This window comes from Belonocnema kinseyi, chromosome 5 (assembly GCF_010883055.1).
Source record: "Belonocnema kinseyi isolate 2016_QV_RU_SX_M_011 chromosome 5, B_treatae_v1, whole genome shotgun sequence".
NCBI lineage: Eukaryota > Metazoa > Arthropoda > Insecta > Hymenoptera > Cynipidae > Belonocnema > Belonocnema kinseyi.
In genome coordinates this window covers 65541151-65562129 of record NC_046661.1, presented here as the reverse complement: position 1 = coordinate 65562129, position 20979 = coordinate 65541151, and the positions used below count along the sequence as shown (strand labels likewise).

At 39.5% G+C, this 20979-nt stretch overlaps 1 protein-coding gene across 5 annotated transcripts in view; it reads left to right on the top strand.

Moving 5' to 3' along the window:
• The window catches only part of LOC117173278 (helicase SKI2W), a 306484-nt gene that overhangs the window by 238558 nt on the left and 46947 nt on the right, over window positions 1-20979 (top strand). For 4 of the 5 annotated variants that reach the window (XM_033361754.1, XM_033361757.1, XM_033361756.1 and 1 more), the window contains exons 8-9: window positions 10348-11216; window positions 19969-20330. In XM_033361754.1, coding sequence (XP_033217645.1) covers window positions 10348-11216; window positions 19969-20330 — 1231 coding nt within the window. Of the gene's footprint in view, window positions 1-10347; window positions 11217-19968; window positions 20331-20543; window positions 20805-20979 lie in introns of those variants that run through there. The other variant, XM_033361758.1, reaches the window with a different exon arrangement.

Here is a 20979-nt window from a genome sequence, read left to right as displayed (position 1 = left end):
ATGCGTGTTGAACTAAAATGAATAGCTGCTCGAATTCCTTATAATTGTCTTGGGGAGGTTTAATTGGGAAAGCTTCATCGTGAAAGTGAAAAACGGTGGCCAGTAAACTTCACTCTTCGAAAGATATTCGGGACCATTCTACCAGAGACTTTGCTGAGATCAAGCTCGAGGATCCATTTCTCGATTCAGACTATCAGCTTGGTTTTCATTTGAAGGGGCATAACGTCAAAAGGCGTTGGATAGTTCGCTGAACCTCCGAAATCCGACGGGTGACCTAAATTGGTTTTACGTACGCAGTGAATTAATCGAACTTCAAGCACATCAGCGCAAGCTTTCAGTCGAGGAATAGTGAATCCCATGAGAAGAACTGACCTGCAAACTTAAGCGCCCAAGAGCAATTCAATATAACATTATTCGCCTCGAAAAGTGGCGAACTAATTTTCGGGATAAAGAACTGGTCTCAGAGCCAGGGTCGGGGAGGGATCTTGTTCGAAGTTGATGTTCATTTGAGGTCCTTACAGCGGCTTGTGACGTAGCAAGCAGAACTTGTCAGAAAGTGGAAAGAAACCGAACAGTCAGATTCCGAATCCCAACAGACTTCAACCTAAGGCCTTTTACGAGTAATCTCATCATAAAGTGTCCCGTGATACTGTTTATAGCATAGGATATGACCGATGTAGCAGTTTGGTTTATAATTAGCACAAGATGGATTGACAGATGTAGTTAGGAACTAAGACTTAAATCTCCCGCCCGGCTAGGCGTTCCACCTTGAGGCGGTGGACCTGCCCCAGGATTCACATATTGGCGTATATAACGTTTTTGTAGCCTCAAACGCTGCAATTTGCTGTTACATGAATACTGGAGTTTCAGAAATATGAGAAAATGGTTTTTTGTATGTGTAATCGAAGTTACCAAGGACAATTTGCTCTTCAACAAGTTCATGGCTGTCAAAATGAGATGTTCCCATGAATCTTTATAAACTTCGTAATGTTTGCAGACCTCCAAACAATCTTATTGACAAAATCGATTCCCAGACAAGGAAGAGAGTAATGAAACTCTTGTGCAATGCGGAGTCCCGCACGGAGAAAAACAGATACTAAGTAAGACTATCTAGATATTACCAGTTAACATTTTAGCGATTCAACTAGGGGCCAGAAATTTATATATTTAAGTGGAGTATCGATAGATACCAAAAAGAAGAGTCCACCTGACAATATCCATGTTATCAAAGGGCAGAATCTAAAACATTTGAAAAATATTTGTTAATTATTCAAAAATTACCTGTTAATCATGCAAGTTTCTATAAAATCCAAAAGGATTCTACGAATCCTCGAGCACTCGCCTTATGTTGATAATTATTAAATTTTTGTGTAGAGTGGATAACACGTTGTTCAATGCTAATATAAGTAATGCCTTTTGTTATTTCAGGATCACAAGTTAATTTATAATCGCGTAAAAAAATAAGGAGAAATCTAGTGGAAAAGAGATTCGGGATAAATGAATGTTTGTAACACACGGAATTAACAAAAAACAGGGTTTATTAAATAAAATAGAAAAATTCGTTATTGCACAACTAAAAGAATAATAAAGTTGAAAACAAAACGGAAAATCTTTTCAGATTTTTCGGCGGACTTCTTCAGTGACGGATCGTCAAGAATAAATGCCCTGGTTACAAATTGCGTTCACGACATTCCCCCTCCTGTATTCCTGTACCATCAGGAATACTATTTCTTTTTACGAGAACGCACAGCTTCGTAGCTGGCCTCTTGTACGTCCCTGTATTCGTCCGTACGTCTGCAACTCGGACGCGGCCATCCTTGCCAGGATAAACAGCCGTGATGATCCCTCGCATCCACTTGTTCCGTGGAAGTTGGTTGTCCCAGATAACAACCAAATCTCCGACTTCGAGATTCTCCGTCCGTCGGTACCACTTTGTCCGCCGGTTGAGTGATGGCAGGTACTCTTTCACCCATCGATGCCAAAATTGGTCAGCCAAAATTTGCGAGTGGCGCTACTGCTTTCTAAGCACCAGGTCGTCAGTTATGAAGGCTTCTGGTGCCCCGGGAACCGTATCGTGTTTCCTCCATGGCATTAGAAGATGGTTGGGTGTCATGCTCTCTGGGTCAGCTGGATCATCTGATACATAAGTCAAAGGTCTGCTGTTCACCGAGAATTCGGCTTCAGCAAATAATGTTTAAAGGACTTCCTCCTTCGGTGCTCGCTCCTTCAACGTAACTTGTAGTGCTCTTTTCACGGAACCCAGGAGCCGTTCCCAGCTTCCTCCCATGTGCGGGCTTCCTGGTGGGATGAAGTGCCATTCTACTCCATTGATGGCAATTTGTCGCAATATCTCGTCCTGGTCGAACTTCTATAGCGCTCTTCTCAGTTCTATATTTGCGCCAACGAAGTTGGTGCCGTTGTCTGAAAAGAGTCTAGTCGGTTTTCCTCGACGAATGATCATACGTCTCAGGGCCATGATCATGGAGTCCGTTGATAAAGAGCTTGCAAGCTCCAGGTGTATAGCTTCTACATTTAGGCAGGTGAATATGTCGGGTAATGGAGCCATTTCCGGTTATAAAGGCTTTGCCTTCCGTTGTCTGCAGGTCAGGCAATTGTACCCCTGGGCTCTCACTGCGCTTCGGATCTTCGTGATCCAGTACTTGGAACGAAGATCATTTATCACTCGTTCTCGCCCAATGTGTCCTGCTTTCTCGTGGTAGAATGCGATCAGGAGCTGGACAATTGGGTTTCCACCATTTAGAATGACAGGCTCCCGCATGGATTGACTGTACGCGTTGTTTCTTATCCTGCCGTTCATTCGTAGTAGTCCGTCCTCACCCAGCTTTGGTGAAAGTTCCAGGATCTTCGAAGTAGGTAGAAGCTCCTTATTCTTCTGCAGCCGTTTTCGCTCGTCCGCGAAATCCTGTCCTTGTGCTAGTTTCAGCACTTCCTTTTCACCTTTTTCAATTTCTTGTGCTGTCAGCTCCCTGCCTCCTATCCCTTCTTTGCCACAACACTTCTGTAGGAAGCGAAAAACTCTCGCCATCGTGCAGATTAGTCTGGTCCATGAGGTAAATCTGGAAAAATTTATAAGCGGTAGTTGCTGTTCGTCAAGAAAAAGTACAAACTCTCATTTGAGTTCCTTCTCTGCTTCCTTCGAAACTTCTGATTTCGAAGAATCTTGCGGCCACTCTTGTTCGTTTTTTAATAAAAATTCCGGAATCGTGAACCATCGACAGGAAGAATCTATTTCAATGTGTTCCGTATCCCGAGTCGCATCGTCGGCTACGTTAATCTTTGTCGGTACCCACCTCCACTCATTTACCGAAGTCAAGTCTAGCACCTCAGCTAGCCGATGCGCTACGAATGGCTAATACTTCCTTGCATCCGATCGGATCCAGTTTAGTACTGTTGTCGAGTCGGTCCAAAAGATTCTTTTTCGTATCTTCAGAGCGTGCTGTATGATAATTGTTTCAGCCAGTCTACTACCCATCACTGCTGCCTGAAGTTCTAATCGCGTAACGGTGAGCGGTTTCAGCGGAGCAACTCTGCTCTTCGACATTACTAGAGTCGTACGTGAGCCTGCTTCTCCCTCCAGTCGGAAATATCCGACTGCTGAAAATGCCTGTGTGCTCGCGTTGCAGAAAATGTGAAGATCAACGTCACGTAACTCACCGATTCCCAAGGCATAGCAGCGTGGAATTCTAAGTTTGGTCTAAGTTTGGTCGCTTTTCGCAGGTCTTCAAGCAATGTTGCCCATTTCAGCGTCAAATCTTCCGGAAGTAAGGTATCCCAGTCGAGTCCGGTTCGCCAGATGTCTTGCATGAGGATTTTTCCTCGAATAGTTTTGACTAATAAGAGTCCCAGTGGATCAAACACAGACATCATTATTTTTAGGATTTCTCGTTTTGACGGTTTCTTTTCTCCGCTCATTGAACGACTGTCTATTCGCGGAAAGTTGACGGTAAAACTAAAAATATCTTTTTCCGGTGACCATGTGACCCCTAGGACTCGAGTGAATTCTTCCTCACCGATGGCAACATCTATACCTCGCTGCGCAACGGAATCGATAGGAAGTGCAGTCAAGACTTCCTCTGAATTCGATATCCAGTTCCGGATCTCGAATCCTCCTTTATTGTGAATATGCGCTACCTGTTGCGCTTTCGATACAGCTTCCTCGACGGTGTCTGTACTGTCAAGATAATCATCCATATAGTGACGTTCAATTATTGCGCGACTAGCCTCTGGATGTACATTCCTGTATTCTTCGGCGTTGCGATTTTTTATCTCCTGCGCAACGTATGGTGATGAAACTGCCCCGAATATCATCACTTCCATCTGCAGTGTTATCAGTTCTCCCGTCTGATTATTCCGACCTAAAAATCGTTGACTCCCACGATCGTTTTCTCGAATCCGTACCTGATGGAACATCTCTCTTAAATCCCTGCATATCGCTACGGGTCGTTCGCGAAATATAGAGAGAATTCCAGTCAGTGAATTATAAAGATCGGGTCTCTTTCAAAGCCTGTCATTAAGACTCACTCCTTGTGCCTTGGCTGCAGCATCCCAGACCAGACGAATTTTCCCTGGCTTGTTAGGGTGCGTAATTGCAAAATGAGGCAGATACCAGGTTTTTGGGCCAGTCTTCTTCTCCTCTTCTGCAGTCAGTATTCGCGTATACCCCTTTGTGCAATATTCGTCGATTTCTTTATCGTAATGGGCCTTGAAAAACGGATCTTTAGCGATTTTCTTCTCCAGCTTACGAAACCGTTGCTCGGCCATCTTCCTACTGTCTGGTAGCACGTCGTTATCCCTCTTCCAGAGCAGTCCTGTCTCCCAGTGGTCACCCTGTCGACGAGTAGTTCGGTTCAGGATATCTCCAGCTCGTTGATCCTCCTTGGAACGCAGAGCCTTGACTCGGATATCAACACCAAAGCTCTCTACGTTCAAAAATTTTCTCATTTGATGATCAAGGTCCTCATCTTCAGTGTGATGGACGAAGAGTATACACTCCTCATTTACCCCTGCCGTCGTGTAGGGTCCGTGTATCGTCCATCCTAAGGGTGTCAGTGTCGCGACGGGTTCGTTCGTCTTTCCTACGATAAGCTGCAATGGAATCATAACATGGATGTGATCTTCTCCGATCAGGATTTCGGGTGTGACTCCTGCGGTGTCTGGAAATTCCATATCTTTTAAGTGCACCCGCTCAGCAACGTCCATCTCGAATGGTTGACACGGCAAGTCAAGGTCTTCAAGGGTCCGAATATCTTTCAGATAAAACGTGTCAGCATTCCCTCTGATCTTCACTCACACTCGCCTGGAGTAGAAATCTTCGTATGTCATTTGATTCATCCATTTTGAGTGTAATGGGTCAACACACCCTTGAAGGCCTAATCGACGCGCTAAGTCATTTTTTATTATCGTCACGGACGAGCCTAAGTCTAAAAACGCGTGAGTGGATACTTGACCTTTCGGGCCTTCTAAAGTCACCGGCACGATTTCCATTAATACCCCCCGTTTATTTTTTTGAACGATGTTAATTTGCTCGATCAAATTTATTTCGGCCTTCTCCGAATTTGAACTTTTAACGGGACTGTCTGTGGGAGTGGGGGTTTCACGACGCTCGTAATGTAAGAGAGGGTGATGTCCTCTAGTGCAATTGTTCTTACCGCACTGTTTTCGCTTGCACTGTCGCATATGATGTTTATCCGACAAGCATTTAAAACACAAACGCTTTCCCGTGGTCAACTCCCAACGTGCATTTACCTCCAGTTTTTTAAATTCGTTGCAAATCGCGATCGCGTGCTTATTTTCACAGTACGCGCACTTGTCATCCTTTGATTCATTGTTGTCTGAAAAAGTAAGCACCGTCTTACCATCCTTTATCTGCTTCCCGTCTATAAGCGGATTGTAATACGCAGACAGTTTCGCAAGCGCGTCACATTCTCTTCAGGTGTAAACCTGCAAGCAATAGTGGTTTGTTTAAAGGTACTTACGAATAGTGGCCACTCGGTTACCTGGCCACGGAAGCTGGGAAGATCCTTGCCTATCGTCTGCCTCGCGAGATACCAGTTCAGTTTCGAATCAGCACTGGAAGTTTCTTGGCATGGATGTGGAGAAGTTGCTGATTTCGTTCGCTAGGCTGTGACCATCGCTTCCTGCGATTCCTCTTGCCTTGCAGGTGCCGCTATCCACGATCGCACCTTCGATTTCGCCGACTGTTCGGTGGCACGTGACAGGTTGTCGTGATCTTCCTTGTTATCTTCATCGGAGCTTGCATCTTCTAGGCTGCTTTCTTCCTCAGGATCAACCAGCTGTTGCTTGCTTCGTAGATGGATTATTTTCTTTTTTCGTTCAAGCTGTTTGAGAGCCTCTGCTTCCTCAAGTCTCAAAATTTCCTCAGCTTCACGCCGTTCTATCTCTTTGCACCTTCTCTCCCGTAAGCTGGCACTCGACCGCTTGGATTTTTCACATCCCGGTTTTGAGGGGTGGGGCGAAGGAGGATGTGCATTGAAGTTAGCTACAGTCTTGGGCTCTAGGGTAGCTTTCTTGGGCTTGGACGCATTCGGCGACTTTCGCTCGCCGTCAGATTTCTTCGGGGCTTTCTTCTCTCCGGCCACCAAGCGCTCAGGCTGGCTCCTTGCCCTGACAATTCTTCGGACCTCCCTCTCTACATTTTCTGGGGTGATATTGAATTCAGCATCTCCCCCTTCCGCTGGGACCTCTCTCTCAGATTCTGGGTTGACATCGCCATTTGTACTATCCATTCTAAATTCTTTATCGGCGTCCTTTTGAGCGTGACTTTTCTCACCCATGATTTTGAGTCTTTTGACGAACAATTTTGGTTTTTTCACAACACTTATCACTGTCTATGTCAGCCACTGGTTTTTCTCGTCACTAGTTCAAGTCACTTTTCACTCACAGTTTTGATTTCACTCTTTCAATTCACAATAAATTCACTTGTGAGCCACCGTAGGATCCACTACGATAAGGATCCGGCTCGAAGGACCAATGTTACTTCAGGATCACAAGTTAATTTATAATCGCGTAAAAAAATAAGGGCAAATCTAGTGGAAAAGAGATTCGGGATAAATGAATGTTTGTAACACACGGAATTAACAAAAAAACAGGGTTTATTAATTAAAATAAAAAAACTCGTTATTGCACAATTAAAAGAATAATAAAGTTTAAAACAAAACAGGAAATTGATTTAAATATACGGAAAAGCCAAAAGGTAATAATATTCGCACAATTCAAAAAGGATGCTCTGCCGATTTTCAAAGTGATTGACGTGGGCGGTCAATGCTCTTGTTAATCAAAAACTGACTCTTAGGACGCTACCCTTGACGGTCCCCTCTCGCTTTCTCTTTTACCAGGCCCGTCGGAAAATCTTTTCAGTTTTTCCGGCGGGCCTCTTCAGTGACGGATCGTCAAGAATAATGGCCCTGGTTACAAATTGCGTTCATGACACCTTTTCCGCAATGATGCAAACAATCCGCCATCAATTTGTTTGTCATGCACACGATCAGTACGTAGGTTTGTTATGCCTGAGGGTCTGTGTCGAGGCGTTCGCAATATTGTAAACAATTCATTAGCAGTATGGTTGTCATGCCTCAGAGCCTGTCTCGAGGCTTTTAAAAAGTTGCAAACAATCCATTAGCAGTATGGTTGCTAACCCTGAGAGCCTGTCTCGAGACGTTTGCAATGTTGCGAACAATCACACTGCCAGTAAGCACGTTTGTCATGCCTGAGAGTCTGTCTCGAGGCGTTAGAAATGTTGCAAACAAACTATTAGCATTATGGTTGTCATGCCTCAGAGCCTGTCTCGGGACTTTTGCAATTTTGAGAACAACCACACAGTCAGTGAGAACGTTTATCATGCTTTAAGATCATGCTCCTCCGCTTACCCACAATCTGGCTGGAAGGACGAAAATGTTAATTAATTGCCGACTGGCAGACTGCGTCGATCCCGACGCAACCGGAAGTCATACGTCATCCGACTCGTCACTTCTCACAACACCAGTAGACGATCGAGTCGGGAAAATAACTTAACGAAAACCGAAAGCAAAAGAAATACTGACTGTGAATAAAATACTAAAATATTAAATGGCCTGGAAGAGCATATTTTATTTTCCTGGTTCAAGCATCGGAATGACTACACTCGCGAGAACCTTTGTGGACACTGAACTCGCAGGAAAAAGGGTCCTAATTTCTCAACAAAGAGAGATTACGCCACTACTTGAGTACCGACTCCAGTGAATAAGTACGGACCGAAACGTATAATCTTTTTAAATATCCCCCCCTCCCTTGGCTCTATTTATCTGTCATTTCAAACGTATATTCTCGCATTTAGCCCCTCGTCGTATTTCCGTTGAGTAAATCCCTAACTCTTTCTTTTATCCATCTTATTAGTTCATCCCCTTCTTGTTCCATACTGTATCCGTAGAGTTTCTGATACTTCTCCCCTCTCCTTTACAAACTTCCCTCTTTGTACCTGTCCTGGCATTCCAGTCTTCCCATCATACAAGGATTTCCTCCTGTTTCTCTAAAATTCTATCTTCCACACCCTTTTATGAATTTCCGTACAACTTTCCGCATTGTATACCGTGATTATTTTATACGTATCTTTTCCTGTTCTCATTCTCCTCTCCTGTATCCCCTCCACTTCCTCCTAAGACAGCTCTTCCTCAAACGTACTTACCCCTGGCATTGCCCCCCTCCCTCTGTTCTTCCTTTGTTGCTTTCCCTTTTCAACTCTGTAGTCCTCACTGCAAGTTAATCGGGAGTTTCCGTTCGATTTTTTCCTATTATTTTTCTGCTACCCACCTCTCTATTAAACCCACGACATCAAATATTTCCATGTAACTCCAGAACTCCTTATCTCTCTATTTCATTTTTGCTACGTTCCAGAACGTAAGTATCACCATCTATTCTCTAGTCTTCTCTTCCCTGCGCTTAAGACCTTTCCTCTCTTCTCCGAAAACTCTCTTCCACTACCAAGCCTTCTTTCCAGTCATCTCAAACTATTTTCCTTCAATCCTAATCTTCTTATACCCGACCTTTACCTTCTTCCCTTTCTGTCTTTATTTTCTCTCTACCGTTCGACCCTTTTAAGCCTAACTTCATTTAATTATTGTTGGCTTATCTTTCTATGTGTCCATCTCTGATACTACCCTACTGAAATTACCCGTTTCGGCTTACACTCGACCTCTGGCCTTTGCTTAAAGAATTTCTCTAAGTCCCCCTTTTCTTCACCTTTTCTTACATTCATTCCCCATACTACAATATTAGTTTTCTGCCTCTTTTCCTAATGTTCCCAACGCATTTCTATGTCCTTCATATTTTTCCATACCCTATTCATCTCCCTCCCCTGTTATCTCTGCTAATTTGCTCCCTACTATTTCCTCTACCCTCATTGCAGTTTTTCCCCTTCTGTTATTCAGCTTGATTCACCCCCTTTAGACGCTACTCGATTTCCTTTAATTTTTCTTCCTCTCTCTTCTTCCTTTCTTCCAACTGATTCTTAAATGTATTTATTCTCTCTTCCCCTTCCTTTTTCATATCGTCCAGCGACCGATCTATATTCATTAACTCTGCTACTTCCATCAGCAGTTTCAGCATCTCTTCCCTTGACTGTTCCCTTTTCATCTGATCTAACATGTTCTCCCTTTCTAACATGCTCATTTCCTCCTCATGCTTACGTTCTTTATCTTTTTTATTTATTTATCATTTTTATTATAATGGAGTATTTATCAATATTTTTAATTTATTTTCAATAATTTGAATAAATTCTATTTGTTTAAATAATTTCTTCTTTCTAAATAAAATCGGCTGTATTCTAACTACTAGTAGGCAACGTAGAGTGTTCAGAGTTAGTCAAATATGTGTGTCAGAGTCTTTAGAATAGGAATATGATATGACTGATACATAGAATTCTTCTTAGAAAGGTCCTCTACAAATTCTTGAACTTTTTCGTAACATTTTTGCAAACCCTTGAAAGTTTAGCCCAGAAACCCCAAAAGTTAGTTTTTCCTATATATCTAACATTGAAATTTTCAAGTGTCCGGAGGCATCTGTTAAAATCAAAATTTTGAATAAACTGACTCATCCCACTTGTATAGAATTAAAATCCTTATTACCTAATGAAAATAAAAAATCGTTAATTTTCTATTCTTATTAACTTAAAGCCAGAATAACTTCCAATATACAATAAAAAAATATGTACTTTTGTTAGTTAGACCCATGCAATTAAGTTTTACGTAAAAATATGATATATTATATCACCAAAATTTTTAAAATTCCAAAATTATTGTTACTACAACTTTGGAACTAACTTTATAATTTCAGATGCTATTTGCCACTGAAACATTTGCCATGGGTGTTAACATGCCGGCAAGGACGGTTGTATTTGACGCTGTTGTGAAATACGACGGCTCAAAGTTTCGACACCTTTATCCCACTGAGTACATACAAATGGCGGGGCGAGCTGGTCGTAGAGGTCATGATACTACAGGAACCGTAATAATAGTCTGCAAAACAGAAGTGCCAAATTTCATAGATCTGCAAGCAATGATGTGTGGTGAACCTCAAAGCTTAGAATCACAGTTCAAGATTACCTACTCGATGGTCCTGCACCTAAGAAGACTCAGCGAAACCGTTTCTGTAAAAGATATGATGCGGAGATCCTTCAAGGAAGCGTCTTCATTAGTAAAGGAGAAGCAGATGAAAGCAGCTCTTGAGAAGATTGAAGAGAGTCTGGCGAAATCTCCAACACTATCTTTGTGTCAGCAAGAACTAGGAGAATTTTATGAAACTGCCATTGAGTATTTACGCATTTGGTCGAGTTTCAGACCACACATGCTCTCCACGAAAAGAGCGGTTAAAAATCTAGTGGAAGGTAGAGTTTTACTTGTTTCGTTTCAGTTTCACTATAACAAACTTGCTGTTTTACTTGATATGGGAAGGAGAGCGCAGAATGTTACGTACAAAGTGTTGCTTCTCACAAATGAGGAAGAAAAGTCGACAGAGAAGAATGATAATTGGTATAAGATTATAGCACTTACTAAGGAGAAACTGTTTTTGCCGAATCATGTACCTTCTCATGAGGTGTTGATAATCGAAGATCATAATATTCTGGAAATAACTAATTGTACAATCAAAGCTGATTATGCTTTCGTGAAAGCTGATTGGGAAAGAAGACAGATACCAAGGTTTCGGTAAGTCAAAGTACCAGTTTTTTGCTCATAATCATAATGGTATGTTCATACTTCTGCATGCACAGAGGCCGTCATAATAGTGACAGAGATGAATAACAGTTGGAGACCTGTCAATATATTTCACTCTTCTGGGCATATAATGTGCATGCATGCAAAAGTCTGTTCGTATCTTAACTTTTAGACAAGAAGAAGACCTAAACTTTACTTTATAAGCTCTAGGGGTGTTCAAAAACTCAAAGTTCGAACCAGTCGAGGTGCACGCTTTGATCGCTTCTAGTTAGGTCAAGTTTGGGTAGGGTGGGCTCAAAATAAAAATATTGGATTTTGTTGTACTTAGGGCTTATATGTGACACTTACCACTACATTTTCACGGAAGGAGATAGGTTGTAGACGCGGCTTACGGAAGGGGTATAGATGAGACGCGTAGATGGTATGGTGAGTGGTGGGTGATGTTTCACGGAATCTCAAGCTTTCGAGCCAAAGCCCTATTACTCTGGTACCTAACAACTCAACTATTAGCAATAACAACGCTCGGACATTTTTTCCGACGTTTTAATTAAAAAGAGCTTAAAAGAACCCGTACAAAATGTATGGAAAAGGCCTTCCAAGCAAATTTATTGTAAGTTTGAACCTATGATCCTTGATGTGAAGTTCATCAAAAGTCATCATGAACCAATTTCACCGCAAGGTCTTTGCCGCACATTTGATGCGAGTTCCTTTAGTTTTTGATTAAGGGCCCAAAACTTTCATAAATAATAAAAACGTGACCTATTAGTTCTGAAATTTCACTTTTATGGCTTGTGTGAAGACGCGTCTTTTGTTCGACAAGGATGTTCTCGGAGATGATTGCTTTTTTTCAAGGCTTTTCTTGCACAATTCAATAGAGTGTGTAAAAGTTGAACAATTTTTTTCTTCCTCCTGTATATTTCAGATTGTGACGCGTAAAACCTTATGTCACACAGTGATCTAAAACATAAATTTACTGTTGATAATCCTCTACAGGTTCTATTTCTTGACGGATTAAAAAAAAAATGTTTAATAAATTCTTATGATTAAATTTTTAAGGTCCTCAAATTACTCTTTTTATCAACATTTAAGTTGAATAATGAAGCTTCAGATGAATAAGAAAAAATGCGAATTTGAACTTTTTTGCCTTAAAAGCAATTGGTTTTTAAATTTTTGTTAAATTTATAGATGTAGGTGTCCAACGGATAAATTTTTGTTCTTACCAGCGGATCTCTACATTTTTTCTTCAAATTTGGTTGGTTAGGCCATTAATTCTGGAGATTCTCTAATAGCGACTATATCTCCCAAACCGAACTTTACTAGTAATCGATTTGCATCATATCTTACCTTGTACTTTCTCTGTTCGTCTAAAATTTTTTGACGAGCTTTCTCTCGCAGCTCCGTTTTTGAGGGGTAGCAAGCTTAATTTTTAACAGGTATTTTTCGCAACTTTCCTTCGTTGTTTCGTTTTACGTAACAAAATAACTCAAAAAATTTTAATGTTACTTTGCTCGAATGTTCGTTTAAGTCTCGTTGGACTTTATTTAGAATTGTGTCCCAGTCTTTTCCCGTATCACTGCACAGTTTCTTGGATCGATGAAATTAAGGTGAAGTTAGATCGCTCTACGAACCCATTGGCTTGATAATGTCGAGATGAATTGGAACTAAATTTAATTCCGTGCTTTTTACAGAATTCTTGATACAGCTTGGACGTGAAACACGTTTCTCGATGGTAGATGGCCGTCTCAGGCGCACCGTAATTCAAAAAAAAATTCTTCAAGGACTTTAATAATATTTTGCACTTTCGTTTCTCGATATATGTATCAACGAAAAGGAGCGAATGCCCGGTTTCGTTGGTAAAGCTCCCATGCCTTAGAGCCTGACTTCACTTTCGTAAACAGACATTGTACGCAACTACGAACGTTCTGACGCATACAACGACTCATGACTGGGGAGAAATAATACTCTCTTAATTTCGCTAGTGAACGGTCTATACCAGCGTGACTTTATAGGTCATGAAAGTGTATAACCATACTTTTCCTCAAGGGCACTGAAATAACTGAAAATAATTTGCCGCCTATTCGTTTATACAACACACCGTTTTTGAGTTCATAATCTTTAGTTTCGCTTAAATAATGCTTCGAGTGCTCTTTTTCAGAATTTCAAAATATTCCAGTTTCAGGGCGACATTTTTCATCAGAATACTGATACATGATGATTTATTTTTCTGGATTGATAATAGAGAAAACGTTTATGGACCGCTTGGGTATTTCGTGTGAATCACTGCCGTTTCATCAAATTGCCGGTGCACTATATCAAACTCGTATTAGAAATTTAATTTGGACATGAATAACCTGGGGGTTCTTCGTTTTTTGCGTATTAAAGTAAACTAATGCTATACAATGAGTAATAATTCTAAAATAAATATAAGTTAAGTGTGTATTCGTGTTGGCGAACCAACAATCGCTAGTACACTAAGCCCATAGAGCCTAAATCGGTTCAGTTTCGCTTTTCGGAATATAAGTTTATAATATCGAGTTTTGATCAATTTTTTTGCACAAAGAATGAAACACTTGACTTTCAATTTTTCTCATTATAAAGGGCACATCTTTTTTAATAAATCATGCAATGGGCTTGCAATGTGTGCAAACTTGTAAAAATACTTTCGCAAAAGAGTCTCTAGACTTGAAAACCGACGTAATTCATGCACATCTTTCGGTATAGGATAGTCGAGTATGGCTTATAATTTCTATTTTCTAGGTTTTATGCCTCTAGCAGATGTCTCATTTCCAATACCTGGCACGTAAGTTTTGAGAACTAAAAGGGTGCCTTCATTAGCCCGAACACTATTCGTGTGCACTATCTGGTTTCATCGGGTTTAATTAATGCCGTATTTGTTCTACCTTCCTCAAACCACGGGATCTGCATGTAACCTTCAGCCGAGTCAAAAGTTATGAAGTATTTACGATCTCCGATCAAAGCTAGATGGTCGTCTGAGTACACAAACGCGTCATCTCTTTTCGAAAATTAAAAGTTGTCACCCCATTTGCGATGGTTGACCTTGAAATGATCTGTGGATAATCGACTAACGAGAATGGTAATTTCTTTATGATCGTCTAGAATAATATGGATAGTGACATCCTGCATTGTCACCCCGTCAATGGTTACATCGGCTTTCACAATACCTGGGGATTCTACTGTGTATACTGTAGAAAAGTTTACATCTCTGGTGGATGTAAATAAACGGACCCTCGTGTATCAAGTAACCTTACGAAATATTGTAAGAATCCACCTAGCGATGAATTTCGGAATTCAACCTGTTGTTATATTCCAATTCGGCCGATAATTTTACGCACGAAAATGTAAAATTCATTATGTGAAAGAATAAAATAAAATAAAATTTATCAGGGCGACAGGTTTCGAACACCCAAAGCTCAAACTTCGTACAATTCCATGGAGATTGAAGAAACACAAGCCGGGCACGTTACCACCTATCCAAAACACATAAGACACTATCGGTATTTTTTTGGTGTTTAAATATTCCGTAACAAAAATTTGAAATATAAGTTTTGAATAACCTCATTTTTTCCGTTCCAGTAGCAGAAAATGCAAAAGGCAAAACAGGAATAGCTCGAATTCGATCTACTTTTGTGTGAAAGCTGTCAAAAAGTTGAACATAGCTGTCAATTTCCTCGCTTTAAGAATAAAAATGTTGCAGAATTAGAGGGTGAAGGCATCGATAAACAACGAAAACGAGAGACGCTTTCGTATCCACATAATATTTCATTAATTATTCAAAATTTACAATTAATTAAACATAAAAAATCTTACAGTTTCCGCCAGGGTAAATTTAAAGATCTTTGGTCAAATTAAAAATCTCGATGTAATTTTCAATCAGAGGAAAGTGTTTTTACCGACGAATGGTATTTTTACACACTGCGACTGAATTTTCCTTTCTGAATGTCAAGTTCGTACGAGAGAATGTGTCATTTCGTTTTCATCCAGTGTTTAATATTACACTGCTGTTCGAGGGTCCTTTTATTTACTTCGCTAGAGGATGTAATTTTACTCACTTTTGTAAAATCACACAGTGAAGTGTGTGATATTTACAATAATACAATATGTAATTTTCCAAAACTTTGTAATTTTACATAAATCTTTTTTTACAGTGTAGTGCCGAAGACCCCAGCACTTCAAGGACACCTTCGCGTTATTATTTTCAATATTCTTATTTCATGCTAACGAAATTATTGCCACACAATCAGAGCGATCAATGAGACCACTTACTTTGCGACCATTAACCGATACGCTTTTCAGTTATATAATTGATGTATGATCTTGATCATCAATACATACATGACTCACTTCTGGTTTACGAGTAATATCTGGTGTTGCTGGTAAACATTGACGCTGGATATGATCTTTTTAGCCAAATTTCTTGCAATCTTCTTATTTCTTAGGTTATAACCATTCTTGGATATGTGAACAAATTGACTGTAGTTATAACACTTTAGGAGCCCATTCTCATTCTTTTATGGTGCCCGCTTATCTGGAGATAGACGCGGATCTCTGGCGCTTCCTTCTTTATACAGGATGGACACGCTAGGGCTTACATATATGGTGAACTTCAATTCCACGCGAATTGCACAACAGCTGGGGTAGCATTCGAATCGGCCATTCGGTCAAGTCCGTGTATCTTCGGATCAAGTTTATCATAGTTTCCATGGTTGCGTTCGAAACTTCAAATGGATACAAGTCTCAAAAAAGTATAGGTTATGTTATTTAGTAATTACAAATAATAAAAGTGTTTAATAATTAAGTGAGACATGTGGACTGAGAGGTAAACTCAGTCTTTTGCTGTGCCCATACCATTATGGAATGGCTGCTGAGTGACAAATACTATACAATAGTAATAATATGCTGCGCTTCCAGTGGGAGAAGAGTGTATTATGTTGAATGCTTATTTGCGACACAAAAAAGGTATGTTTTGAATAGACAGGATATGTTTTAAATAAAGCGAATAAAATATTACATGCGAAAACTTAAAATTGGCATTACCTACATTTACTTACAGCTATTAGGGCAAGAAGGTGAATCTGAACATAACCTCGAAATAATGACAGACCGGCAGTCATGTTTATTATACTTTCGATTGATTATTCTTCACCAAAAAAATGCTTTTTGGTGCATTTCAGCTGGTGCATTTCTATCAACATTATTGAAAAATCGATATCTCTGGACCTTATCCCAAGACTGGGATTGATCAGTCTAAAATTAATTCTGAGTCATTTTTATGATGTAGGTGTATCAAAAAGATACCTTAAAGCAATACATCTTGCCCGAATTTTAATTGAATAAAGTTTTTAGGGAGTTTTTTTTATTTTCGAAAATATTTTCTCTGGACGTCATCTCAAAATTTGGTTTGATCAACCACTAAAATAAATTAGATACTGGTTGGTGATAGAATTCGATCAGAAATAAATCTAGAAATGATATTTTTACCCAGAATTGTTATTCCGATAGTTTTAGAAATTATTCTATTTTCGAAATTATTTGTATTTAATGTCATAAAAGAATAATAAAAAATTAACACTTTTTTCCAGAATTCTTTATTATTTTTATTTCTAAGTATTTTATATTTGAAAGAAAAGTAAAGTATCGAGCACTTTTTGAAGTAGGTAATATCCAAACTAAGGATACATTTTTTTAGGCATTTTAAATTTTCTTTTAGGAATTGTTATTTTTAATTTAAAGATAAGTTAAAAAGTATTACAAAAGAATTAGATTAATCGAAAACTGTGCGTTTTTTAGAGGTTTTTAAAAATCAGATAATGTTTTTTGTCACTGAGGTTATTTGAGCGTTTTGGAACTCGAAAGTTCTTTATTTTTATCAGCTTTAGATAGTTTTTAAGCGTTTCAAATATTTTAAGACAAAAAGTATTGGGCCCTTTATTAAATAAGCGAAACTTAATATGTGTTTTCACATATTTTAAATTATTGTTTAAGAAGTGTTATTTCGCATTAAAAACTGAGTGAGAGAGTATTATATAAAATATTTGGATAAGTTGAAAACAGAGCATTTCATGGAGGTTTTTCTATTGCAGGAAATCGTTTTTTGTCATCAAGGTGATTAAAGCAATTTTACTCTTAAATTTTTTAATTACTTTTATGTTACTTTTTTCTATAGTACGTTTGGATATTTTATAAAATTTTGAAATATTTAAGGAAAAAATGTGTCGAGCCTTTTTCGAAATAAGTAAAATTCAATTCTAAAATTTTTCTACATCAAAAATTGTCTATTAAAGTCTCTTAAAAATTTTTAATTTACCTTAGAACTACTCAATTATCATCAGAAAGAAGCTTAAACTATACCCTCTACCATTTTCCTACCTATCCCTATCTTCTTTCTTATACAGTAGCGCTAATAACCTCTCTCTCCATCCTTCTAGAAATCTCCCCCCCCCCCTTTATAGCTTCTTCATTGCCTCCCTCAGGCTCTCCCTAACATCTTGATTACTAAACAGCCCGTCCAGCCCTGTTGCCTTTGGCCTTCTTAACTTACTTAACTGTTTCTCTATATCCTCTTCTTTCAACTCCTCCATCTCTGCCTCCCTCGTTCTTCTACTGCCATCATCTCTCTTCCATGAATGTGAGCCCTGAAACGATTCCTTGAGAAACTTCTCCACTCCTCAATACTCATTAATCTTCCACACGCCCCCCTCTGTCTTAAAACATTCCAACTCCTCTTTCATATCTTTCTCATTTTCCTGTACTTTCTTCTTACTCATCAATCGAAACCCCTTCTTCATTTCTACGCACTCCTCCCTTTTCGCTGTTCCCTTTTTATCACTTATTGTATTTCCTCGTCACTTTCCTTTTCATATTTTTACATTCTCAATGCCACCACGGCTTCACCTTTCTTTTGTACACCCGCTTTCACTTTCTCTATCAAATCCTCCTATATATCTTCTATTAACTTCCCTTCATAGCGTATCTTTCCTAATTGCTTCTGATATTTCTCTATCGCCTCTCTCAACCAGCTCACCCTCTCCCCCGTCGACACTTCTCCATCTTGCTTTCCGCTGTATTCCTCCCTTATACAAAACCTTAATAGCTGACGGTCTGATTCTACCCTTCCTTTTACTGCGAATCTCTCAGTCTCCTCCCACCCCTGCATATTCATGACAACATAGTCTATGACCGATACCCCTGACTTATATAGGTACGTGTATTGTTCCTCTTGGTCACTTTTTACCATACCATACGCTACCGCCTAGCCTATATCCTCCATTTAATCCCTTGGAAACTCCCCCTCCTTATTATATTATCCTAGTCTTCGATTGCCTTTGAAGCCCTTCCCTTCCCTCCAAAAACCCCTTTCCTTCCACATCCTCACATGAAACTCCACTCCCCCCCCCCCTTCGCAGTATCAATATACCCTTCTGTCTTTCACCTTGAAAGTTTGCTACTCTTTCTTTAAGCCTTTCCATCCTAACCTTATCGTACACTACCAAAAAACTTACACGTTATTCCTTTAATCTTTACATTCCTCATTTACATGCCTTCCCCTACCCCTTGCATAAACTTTTTCCTTCAATCCAGTCCCGATCCCCGTTATACAGCACCTTCACTACTCCATACTGCCTTGATCGCCCCCTCCCTACTTCCTACGGTACATATTCCCCTGCACTTCCTGCAACAATCATCTACTTTTATGTTCTAAAACCCTACCTTTGCTGCTCTCCCTTCACTCCTCTTTCTCCTACCCTCGTAGTTCGACATTTTCTTAATCTTTCTTTCCATCATCATCAAATCGTGATCGATGAAAAACCACTTATCCTTGATCCTAGTATTATTTTGCATTATCCCCGACTTCTCTTCGTAGCTCTCCAATTCCTTCTGCTTTCTATTCTCCAGCCTCGTTTTTCCTTTCATGCCTTTACCTTATTCTATCCTCTGTAGCAGCGCTTTCACACCCTCCCTTTCTTCTGCGCTATAAAGATTTAACCCTCTTGCCTTTTCCCTATCCAACCTCTTCCAAATACCTTTCTTCTCATCCTCACCCCTGTCACCTACTTCTATTTCCGACTTTCCGTCCACCTTCTTGAGCCTTTTATCCGTCCTTCGCGACACCTCTTCATTTGCACTACACGCTCTCTTCCACGCTGTCTAGCTCCCTTCGTTGCCGCAGTTACGCTTTTTCACTTTCCCGATATGCTGCTCGACATCGAGCCACGCACTGTTTACCGTCATGCCGTATGGAAAACTTTCTCCCCGTCATGTTCACTACCAGCACTGCCAGCTCTCTCGCTGACCTCCTCCTGCTCTTTCTGACGGTAACACTTTCTCATACTTCATTTCACCCTTTACAGCCTCTGGCTGGCATCCCTTTTTCTCCTTTGACATCCTCCAATACTACGACAACCACCCTTGTCACCCTGGAAAGCCCGAACTCCTGATCATAAACTCCTCACTCTATCGTCAGAAATTCCGTAAAAACCTCTAACCATCTTTCAGCAAACACGTTCTCATTGCCGCCACTAACGGCTTAAGTGACCGAACTCATATAGCTGCATAAGAATAAAAATAATAAATCGACAATTCCTTTTCCAAAAATCAGTTAAATTTTTATCTTTTGAGTTTTTTCGTCGCAAATCCCACCTCTGCGCTTGCTTCAATAGCACTGCCTTCGCACATTTTAAGTCAAAGTTAGTGTATTGGTCCTTAATATAAATAAATTTTGCAGAGATTCTCCACCAGGTCCAGCTACTAACACAGTTGTCCAAGAATTGCTAAGATTGTCTTTGGAAGCTACTAAGAATTTTAAAGTGCTTTTGCCATTTACTGAAATGGTGATAAATGGTATCGATCTCAAGCCTAAAGAACAGAAATTAAAGGATCTGAAGCAAAAAATGCGTAGTTTTGCGATGACTCAAGCCGAGAACTTTGAAGAGCATTTCAAAGAGGCTTTTTTCAGAAAGGAACTTGAAGAGAAACGAAAGGAACTGATGATCAAACTTAGTGACAACAATTTAAGAGATTATCCGGATTACGAAAGCAGAGTTAATATTCTAAAAATTCTTGGCTATATCGATCAGGATGAAAGAGGTTCGTATTAAAAATGTTACTAAGATCCAATCTCTGCAAGTTGTAAAATGAAAAAACCAGAATTTTTTATTTTGGAAAACAGTGTCCAAATCGAAAAACCGGGGGTCTTCCTTCCTAATTTTATTAAAATAAATTTTTTCACATTACTTTAACGAAGAATTTAGCTTTTCAATTCTCCCAGGACTTTGAATTTAAATGAAATTATTGCTCCAGACAAGTCTCAACTTGCTGCCCTGAAAGAAAGGAAGACGACCCTAATTGAGACTAAAAAAACCATGCACCGACATGGATCAACCTATTCGGAGAGTGCAGTAGCTGCGCAGCTGCGACCTCTGTACAATTTCGTACTCTCTGTCATGTGAAAATAAGGCGAATGAATATAATATTGGGTTTTTTCATAATTTTTAAAACATAATTGACGGTTAATGATAATAGATAATAGATATAATGCATGGTTTTTTTAATTTTTAGATAGGAAAATTAATTTATTAGAATAATTTTATTTTGGTTTGCCAATAATATCGTAAAAAGTACTATATTATTTGCAACAATATATATATAATTAATCACATTGATATTTATTTATTTTTCATTTTATATATTTTTTTTCGTCAAATGATAATTTCAAGAAATATGCATGCTAAAAGTT